At 33.8% G+C, this 9,813-nt stretch overlaps 1 protein-coding gene across 1 annotated transcript; it reads right to left on the reverse strand.

Annotated features, from left to right (window-relative positions):
* Window positions 1–2,714: 2,714 nt before the first annotated feature.
* Window positions 2,715–9,126, reverse strand: LOC117910257 (cyanogenic beta-glucosidase-like). The gene is made up of 7 exons (XM_034824341.1): window positions 9,103–9,126; window positions 6,245–6,394; window positions 6,100–6,163; window positions 3,446–3,504; window positions 3,233–3,308; window positions 3,058–3,135; window positions 2,715–2,961 (listed from the first exon to the last, which is right to left on the reverse strand). Exons 1-7 carry the CDS (start codon window positions 9,124–9,126, stop codon window positions 2,909–2,911), a joined length of 504 nt encoding a protein of 167 aa, XP_034680232.1. The 3' UTR covers window positions 2,715–2,908.
* Between the last annotated feature and the right edge of the window lie 687 nt (window positions 9,127–9,813).

A 9,813-nucleotide genomic window follows, 5' to 3' on the forward strand; every position in this document is an offset into this window, starting at 1 on the left:
GGCACATGTAGCACATATGTGAGAACAAGTTCTTTTCCAGAAGTCATCTTTAGCACCACTTTTCCAATTCCCACAACCCTAGAAGTCATATTTAGTTTATTAACTGCGTAGGCTATGTATGGACACGTGCAGTTCATGACATACATTAAACTACCAATGATACGAGAATATTCCAACTGGTCAATTGTTGGACCATTTTTTTTAGCTAAATGTAGATTTAAATCTACTAGTGTCTTAATTGGACTATCATCATATTGGTTAAACCGTTTAAGAATTTTCTCAATGTAATGACATTGAGATAATATTAGTCCACTAGATGTCTTGGCTATTTTTATACCTAAGATCACATCTATGACAACCATGTCTTTCATATCAAAATAACCGGTCAAAATTTTCTTGGTAGCTTTAATGACATCATTATTGTTACCAATAATTAACATATCATCCACGTACAGGCACACAATGACATACTCACTTTGTGTATTCTTTGTATATACACATTTATCACATTCATTAATTTTAAAATCATTTGACAACATTACTTTGTCAAATTTCTCATGCCATTGTTTTGGTGCTTGTTTTAACCCATATAGGGACTTTATCAGCTTACACACCTTCTTTTCTTGTCCAGGAGCAACAAACCCTTCAGGTTGTTCCATATATATTTCTTCTTCTAACTCGCCATTTAAAAAGGTTGTCTTAACATCCATTTGATGAATTTCCAAATTATGCAATGTTTCGATTGCAATTAACACTCTAATAGCTGTTATTCTCGTAACTGGTGAATATGTTTCAAAGAAATCAAGGCCTTCCTTTTGTTTAAATCCTTTGGCTACCAATCTGGCCTTGTACTTATCTATTGTTCCATCAGGCTTCCTCTTTTTCTTGAAGATCCATTTGCAACCCAAAGGTTTATTTCCTGGTGGTAAATCCACCAATTTTTATGTGTGGTTATTGATTACTACTCAAAAAGTACTCTTTTATAGCTTGAAACTAACCGTTTTAAACACTTTTGAGTAGTAGTTCATACCTTTTAACTCAATTGGAACATTAAGGAACCTAGCAAGAGTTACTAATTAGTTTTTGGCAAGTTTTGGTGTTTTTGATAGTTTTTTTATCATTGAAACAAGCCAAGAAGAGGGAGAATTTTGTGAAATCCATGGAAATGCAAGTTAAAGCTCAAATACATAAAGAATCCAAGCTTTTGAGCACTTCATAGCCCTTTGTCAAGCCAATCAGAGATGCAAGGAAGAAAACCAGAGGAAGAAATCCAACAACTAGCATTTTCGCATGGTATGTGAAATCTTCCTGTGCACTGACTCGGTTAGATTTTTATCTCTAGATATTTTATGTAATTTCCTATTTTCTCATTGTAATCAACCTAGATATTTTATTTTATATCTTTTTATATATTTGGTGTGTAATATCTTTGATATACACAGAGGGATTTATTCATGAAGTATTTGTAAATTCCCGTAGTAAAAAATATATAGAGCTTTTACTCTGCATTTCCTTCTCATTTTGTTTTCATTTTTCTTTCTAGCCAAACAACCTCTAAGGATGATTTCTCAGGGGATGAGTGGCTAGGTTTTACTTTTCTTGGAGTGATGGAAGCTAGGTGAAGGACCCGAATGCAAAGGCGGGAGTTGTCCTTGCTTTAAATGAAAGTAGTTGTTAACCATTAATGGTTTTTATTTCAAGGTTTAGCTTTAAATCCCTTAAAATTACCTTGAATGGCCAATACTTGGTAAGCTTTTCAGATTCTATGGATGCTTATTGCTAGATCCATGGATGTCCATTAGTTATCATTTACGAGCCATTGGAAGGTGGTTCAAGGTGAGGGTCTTTAGTGTTTAAAGCCATTAAGGGGAAGCAATTACCATTTTTCATGAACCCTTTGGATCAAATCGTAATTGCTAAATACAAAACTAGTTCGGGAGATAACCATCCTTTATGTTATTGTCCCCAATGTGAGGAGAAGATCCGGAATCTTCCCCTTTGCCTAAGGAACCCAATCCTAGTGACCTAAAGCTCCAAGAGACCTTTTCTTTGTAGTTAACTTCACTTATTAATTTTTCTTAACTTAAAATCAATCTTTGCAACCACAATTTCATTTTCTTTAAAAGCTAATTTCCATAAGAAAAACACCATTTTATTTCCTTCACTAAAGTCAACTATACGATGAAAACCCATCCATGTGGACGAACCTAGAGCCACTATACTATGTTAGCTATGCTACCCTAGTGTAACGTGATTTAGGTTTTATAAATTTTGTTGATAACACCCGTCTGGACCAGAATCAAATGGCACGACTGCAATGGGGATGAATCAGTTATGCATGATGGATTCAATTTCACTATTGATAGCCTCTTTCCAAAATGGGGCTTCTGGTGTTGACATTGCTTCTTTGAATGTCTTAGGTTCATTATCTAACATGTAAGTTAAATAATCCGGGCCAAAAGACTTTTCTTACTACATCTTGGTTCTTCCTCATTTTGATGATTACCATTTGCAGTATCAGAAGTTCTCTTATTTGAACTTACTTCTTGCTTTTCTTTACAAGGAAAAATATTCTAAAAAAATGACGCATTCCTAGACTCAATAATTTTATCTTCATGTATATCAGGAATGCCAAACTTATGTACAAGAAAACAATATGCACTACTATTGTTTGCATATCCAATAAATATACAATCAATAGTTTTAGGCCCAATCTTAACTTGTTTAGGTTTTGGCACTCCTATTTTAGCCAAACACCCTCACACTTTCAAACATTTGTAAGAGGGTTTGTGACCCTTCCATAACGCATATGAAGTTACATCCTTATTCTTGTGTGGCATCTTGTTAAGAATGTAGTTTGCAGAAAGAATTGCTTGTCCCCATAAGTTTTGGGGTAGACTTGAACTTATCAACATGCTTGCGGGAGATCCCAATGGAATAAAGTCACAAAGGGCTTCAACCCTACATATGATAGCAAGATATATATGAGTTCTTCAAACTATTTCTCCGAAAGTATTTTGGAAAACATAGAATGTTTTAAGGGAGATTGGTAATGACCATTCGCTAAGAGCTCATTGATGACGTTGTTGTAAAATTGGACACCGTCCTTGCTCACTCCCCCGCTAACTCTTCCAGCTGAGACAAAATTCCATATACGTTACCCCTAGGATCAATCAATGTCGATCATTCAACAAATATACATATCCATCATGGGCATAACCCAATTTCTTACTTGGTAGTACTCTAGTCCAGGAGATGGAGAATCTAAGGGCATCCATACCCAAGAACTTCAGTAGTTGAATGTCCTCCTGTAACATCAATTCTAAAGTTATTTTTGAGAAGTGAATAAATTCCTGTAAAGCCAAGGATTTGGTCACCGTAAGGATGATTGCTATTCCAAGGCTCCAAAGACAAGTGACAAAAGATCATTTACATTAGGGTTTACCTTATATTTATGATAAAAATCAATGGCTACATCTCCTGTTGACTGGTCCGAGATCTTTTCTGTCACAGCACCAAACCTCTTTTCATAAATTAATACGATGGAGATTTGTATGGAAATAAAAAAATATAGGCATAGCTCAAGAACACAAATCATTGATCATTTAACAAGTAGAAAGTTGGGATTAACCATCAATTAGTATTAACTAATGATATTGATCCAAATGAGGTTTATTGAATTTGAGATTTTTTTTTCTTTGATTTAACCAAGTAAAATAAATAAATAAATAAAGTAAAAAATTGAATTTCGAGTTAATTTCATTTACCTTTTCTAAGTTTTTAATTAAATATATCTAATTTTGATATATTTGAAATTTCATTAAATATCTTTTTTATTTTTTTTTATTTTTTAATATCACTCTAATTTCCATTCAAAATAAGATATATGATGGAATTTTAAATTTAGAGAAATTAGATATATTTAACCAAAACATAAGAAAACGTGAATGACCTTGTATTTCAGTACCATCCAACCATAGATATCATGTGAGATGCAGAATTTTTGAGGTGTTAAATGTAATATTGAAAATAAAATTGCACCGTTCCAAATCGAAAGCTACACCACACAAGTCTTGTCAGCACTGACCAGTGGTGGTTCTTTTTGGCTGACCCACTGGAAACTAACCTCAAGTTGTACCACACCTGGAAACTTTTGGACCACGTATATAAAATTATCACAGAGAAATTGAGAAACATTTAATGGTCTTTTGCAGTGGTCCTTATCATGGGGTCACCCTTGTCATTATTAAAGATTGGCTGCTTCTCTTTTTTCTTTTTGTTTTTACTAAGCAGTCACTTTCCCATATAAATTGTTTTGGAATGAAATGTTAAATATGATCTCTACCGGGTTATAGAATTCAATTGATGAGAAAATCTAGGTAGAATTTGGTGTATGTTTGGAATCATTCAAAAAAATCTTAAGTATTGTAATTAAAAGAAAAAAAAAAAAAAAAGGTCTTAGCTTGAGTCATATATATTAATTTTGAAAAATCTAAATTATATATTCATATTTTTCATGCTCAATATTTTTTTATGGACTAATAGGTTTATATTAGGAATGATAATATGATGGATTTTTTTCGGATACCTACCCCGTTTCATCTCTAATGAGGTGGGCTTAAAATTTTAAATAAATGAGTAAGGGGTGAGTTTAAGATTTAAAAAAAAAAAACTTGGGACAAATTCGAGTATTACCTTAATTGTCCCATCCCATCTTGTCCCAATTATTTATAAAATTAATTTTATTTTAATTTATTTTCACATTTTTAATATAATAATGATAATAATAATAATAATAATAATATTTTTTAACAAAATAAGTTATAAAAAATTATAATATTTTAATTATTTATAAAATATATTTATTTTAATGTAATTAAAAACTTTAAATAATTTTTTATAAAGAAATTAAAATTTTTCAAAAATAAATAAATAAATAAACCCGCGGGTGGGACATGCTCACACCGAACCAACCTATTGCCATCCTAGTTTCTCTTAAACTTATTAACCAAAATCCAACAGTTAAATCAAGTTCAAGCTTTGATTTTTCCTTGTACAGATCCTAGATTTTGCAGTGGTGAGGCACCCGAAAATTTCCAGACACTTGAGACCAGTCTGCACAGAATGAGAATCCAGTAGGTCCCTCAGCCATGTCCGGTGTACAATTTCCATGGTCCTTATAATTTGATCATGTCATGTTCAGGATCGAATTATAACATATATAACTTTTAGACATTGTTTCACTTTACAGCAAATGGACACTGTCCAAACAACAGTTTGCGTCACTTAGTGTGAAACCTTTAATGTTCGTCAATTATTGAAACTTAGTAATGTGATTTATAAAGTTTACCCTCTACATTGTAAGCTTAATAATGGAACTTTTAACTAATATTTCAAACATTTGAAGCAAAATCAATGAGAAATTGTAAATGATACCATGGAATCAAAGTCATCTTCTAATAATAAGTGATGGTATATTTTTGAGATTTGAATCCCTTTAACACCTGCATTTTCTGTTCAAAATTATTTTTTCTTGGAGCCACCAAACAATCATGTGCCTGCATTGATTTATGTTCAGCAGGCACATAAATCATTGAGTTATTCTTAGACAACTTGTCGAAAATTCCAAGAAAATGCATGTGCTAAGAGACTTGGTATGCACATTATAACCTGAAAAGATAGGAAAAATAATTTTCTAGCTGTTAAATAACTAGATTTAGTTTTAATTTTTTTTTTTTTTTTTTTTTTTTTTTTTTACCTATCCTTGAACAATTATGAAGTTATCAATGTAATAATTAATATTACCGTATTCAAACATTTCAGAAAAGTGCTCCAAATTAGAATATGTCATACATTATGAGTCCAAATATATATGTTCTAATAACTTAAAGCTTTTAAGAAAGTTGGTGACTTAAAAGCTTGGAAAATGCACACAATCTTGATTTGGACGAACATGGCTTAGAAGGACATCTCCTGTGGTAGCTTTAAGTATTATATCTCAGTATTGCTAAAATTATCATTTATCATTATGGTTGTACGTTCTTTGCCAAGATTAGGCCAAACTGATGATGAACCAGGGTTCAGAGAGAAAGAGAGGACCTGGATATTTTGCAGTGAAGGTGTCCCAGATACTCTTGCCTCTAAGATGTGCTGCTCCTTCATACTGAGATAATAGTATACAAGTTAATGCATATATTGAGAAAACCTTGTAGCCCTAAGTCAATGGAAAATGTTGGGGTTGTACCTGGTAGGCTGATGAGGCTGCTCCAAAAGTAAAACCGGGTGGAAAGTTATGTCTGCTGAACATAACCGAGGGCTTTACGCCATGGCAATGGGCAAAGGAGAGGACTAGGACAAGGGCACAGAAGAGAAGAGGGACCTTGAGTGGCCATTCCTGAGTTTGCTACACACAAATTTGTTTATGGAACTCTCTATATATAGAGAATGCTAGAAGCAAAGAATAAGATATTTTCATGGATGACGATTTGGGACCTAGTTTTTGGTCCATTTATAACTCTTGATCGTAGAGATCATAGGCTGTACATTTAGAGGATTTTGCTGATGAATCCTGGTCCATTATTTTATAAGTCGCATGCCACAAGCCCTAATTAACAAAGACCAAATTTCAAGATCTAGACACACGTAAGTATTAATTTGAATGGGTCATTAATTAGCATAAGTATATGATATCACATAATCCCTTGGATCTTCTTAAAGCCGAGAAGGAATAGTACTACAGGAGATTTTTATCCTTGATCTCATTTTTTCATCTTTATTTACCCGATCTGCAAAGTAGACAGGCTCGACCGATCTTCTTGGTACCTTGAGTTTTCATTCAAGCTAAGATGTTTTTCTGTCCAGTTGTCACCATTAATTAGTACAATAATTTATTCGACATATTATTGTAGCTACTGCCAATAACTTCAATCAAGCATAAAAGAAATATATGAGTTTCTTTTCATAGCAGGATATATAAACGGCCATGGCTTAATAACTTCTAGTCCCTCTTTTAATCTTTCTATATAATAGGGTTTCATATATTTAGCAAGTAACCCATGAACAATTCTGGATATATGTGTTAATTTTAGATCTTGCAAGACATTTTCTAAAAGATTGCTTCTAGCTATTCTCCAAATTCCTTATGAAATAAAGGGATTAAAATATGACAACTGTGAAAAGAATCAATGGTAATTCATGGATCTTATGTCCATTAAGTCCACATGTGGAATTTTCTAAAAATCATGATTTATGACATGTAATGTTAACCTCTAACCATTGTCATACACTCTAGTGGTATTAACGTTGGACCACATGAACTAAAGCTAATGAGAGGTAGAGGTAACTCGATCTATGGATAAGACCCAACCACATTGGTAATCAATTGATGTGGTGAGATATTTAACTTATTTTCCTCCCATGATGGATAGGCCCATTGAATTGTTTACATCAATGAGTTAGTACAATGCGAGTCGAGTCAAACCTCAATTTCATGCCACATAGATCACATATACTTCCAAAAGTCTTAATGCAAATAAGAGGTAAAGGTAACTCTACATAGTAAACCCAACCATCATGGTACTCAGTTGATATAGGACACTTGACTTACATCCCTCCTCAGTCATCTAGTACCTACTTTTGAAAGGATCTCCTATTATCCTTTCTAAGTCTTTGCATTACTGGTCAAGAACAATCCCACCCACATTTCCTCTTGTATTAAATATTAATTTATATATTAATAAAAAATATCATTGAGAAGATTTGTAGAAATGTATATTACGATCCAAGCATGAGTTAGATACAATCGTTTATTGTATAAATACTGTAACTAAAATTCTTCATGATTAGTAGATATGTGCATGATTGTTATTCATAACTAATAGTCTATTTCCCATCTTACCAACTAGTCAACAATTGCAACCATCATCAAAATGCTAACTAGTTGGAAGGTAATGCAAATGTCTTGAAGATAGTGCAAAGAAAAGCAAAAACCTATACAACAAAATCTTTATTCTTCAAAAAATATTCTTCAAATTGTTCATTTAGTAGATTGAGTTGCATGCCATGTAACCCTTATGCAAAATAAAGAGTTACTTATTTACTGAATCTTGTTGAAAAACAAATTGGAGTATTTGACAAACACAACATTGGCTAGATCTCTTTCAAGAAAAAGGAAAAAAAAAAAAAGGTTGAAAGACAAGGGGAGAAGCTCTTGTTAAGATGATGGCTTGAATGAAACCTCTACATATATGGTACATACATTTTGGATATTGAGCACAAAAAATAAAGAATTTTTTGTTAATCAAATCATGCATACACATGAATAGAAAATAAAGAAATACATGAGATTTTTAACATGGTTCGACAATTAATGTAATCCATAAATCCACAAAACACACACCAACATTCAACAATTCATTAGTCAGAGGGGGGAAAATACAATAGTGAAGCTCCCAAAAAAAAGAAAAAAATCTCGATTACGGCCACACTCACTAAAAACCAAAACCCCAAAATATAATAGGGTTAAACATATATTAAGGGCAAAATTATCATTTATCACATAAAAAACTTTCTCCCAAAAGCTTAGCAGGGAGCTCAACTCCCTGAATCCTAAATGAAATGCAACAAAATTGATTCAGACTTCACAATTCAACATTCTCTTTTTCATGTCAAATCCAAATACTAAGAAAAATTTAACATAAAAGTTTAGTAGAGCGTAGCGAAGAGTTACTCCTTAAGGGAGAGCTTCTTGAAGTAATAAACTAAGTATTTAAGATCTCTTTTTAGCCCATTTTTTAAATCTACATAAGCGACGCCAAATCAATGCTTTTCCAAATCTATCAATCACTTTCAATAAATATACATATAGACCTAGTTTTCTGGACTAGATCCACTCTTATATATATTATGGTGTCTATTAACATATGTTATGGACAAATTTACCTTAGTGCTTATTAGCAAAGAGATGGAGTACATATTGCTTGTGTAATGACCCAAATCCAATTTGGGGGTAAAATCGTAATTTAAATTTTTTTCATTAATTAAAGTAATTTAATAAGGGTAAAAAAGATCAGATAAGAGGGATATGGACTCACAGGTAGTTACCGTTGACCAGTTTGCCGCAGCCATGGCTTCTATCCAGGAGGCTATAGCTAACCTTGGTCAGAGGATAGATGGACAGCAGACCCAGCAGGTCCCAATTCAAGAGAGTGCCCAGTTCGATACCACAGTACCGCCACCACTTCCGCCCAGTCAATCAAAACCACATGCCATACCTTTCACTCTGCATAGTCAGATCGAGGTTGCCCCGCCTCCTGTCACATCACCTATCCCGACCTCAGAGGACCCACACACACGTATGGATAGACTTGAGCAGAAGTTGAGACAGATGAGGGCTTCAGACGGAGTTGTTACTTGGGAGGATTTTGATGGAGCACCAGTGACTAGTTTGCCGACCAAGTTCAGGATGCCCGAGATTGAGAGATACACGGGCATAGGTTGTCCTCGCATTCATTTGAGGCTTTATAGTACAGTTATGAGGGCTCACGGATTGGATGAGGCCCAGATGGTTATGCTTTTCCCTATGTCCCTGAGTGGTGCGGCACAACGTTGGTTCGCTTCATTGGATGCATCACGCCGTAGGATTTGGGACGACCTGACCCAGGAGTTTTTAAGGCAGTTTGCATTTAACACTGTCATTGATGTTTCGAGGAGAGAGTTAGAGGCTTTGAGACAGAGGCCAGAGGAGTCAGTCACTTCATTTATCTCCCGCTGGAGGGAGAAGATTTCACAGATTATTGATCGTCCTTCAGAGAA

Source organism: Vitis riparia, unplaced genomic scaffold, assembly GCF_004353265.1.
Source record: "Vitis riparia cultivar Riparia Gloire de Montpellier isolate 1030 unplaced genomic scaffold, EGFV_Vit.rip_1.0 scaffold674_pilon_pilon, whole genome shotgun sequence".
In the NCBI taxonomy this organism is placed as follows: domain Eukaryota; kingdom Viridiplantae; phylum Streptophyta; class Magnoliopsida; order Vitales; family Vitaceae; genus Vitis; species Vitis riparia.

Excerpts from the sequence above, each read along its gene's own strand:
- LOC117910257 (XM_034824341.1), bottom strand. The coding sequence starts at position 9,126 with ATGGCTGCGGCAAACTGGTCAACG. Across the intron at positions 6,164-6,244 it reads CAGCCTCATCAGCCTACCAG|TATGAAGGAGCAGCACATCT; the intron begins GTACAACCCCAA and ends CTATTATCTCAG. Across the intron at positions 3,505-6,099 it reads CTTCACTGCAAAATATCCAG|AAAAGATCTCGGACCAGTCA; the intron begins GTCCTCTCTTTC and ends GTGCTGTGACAG.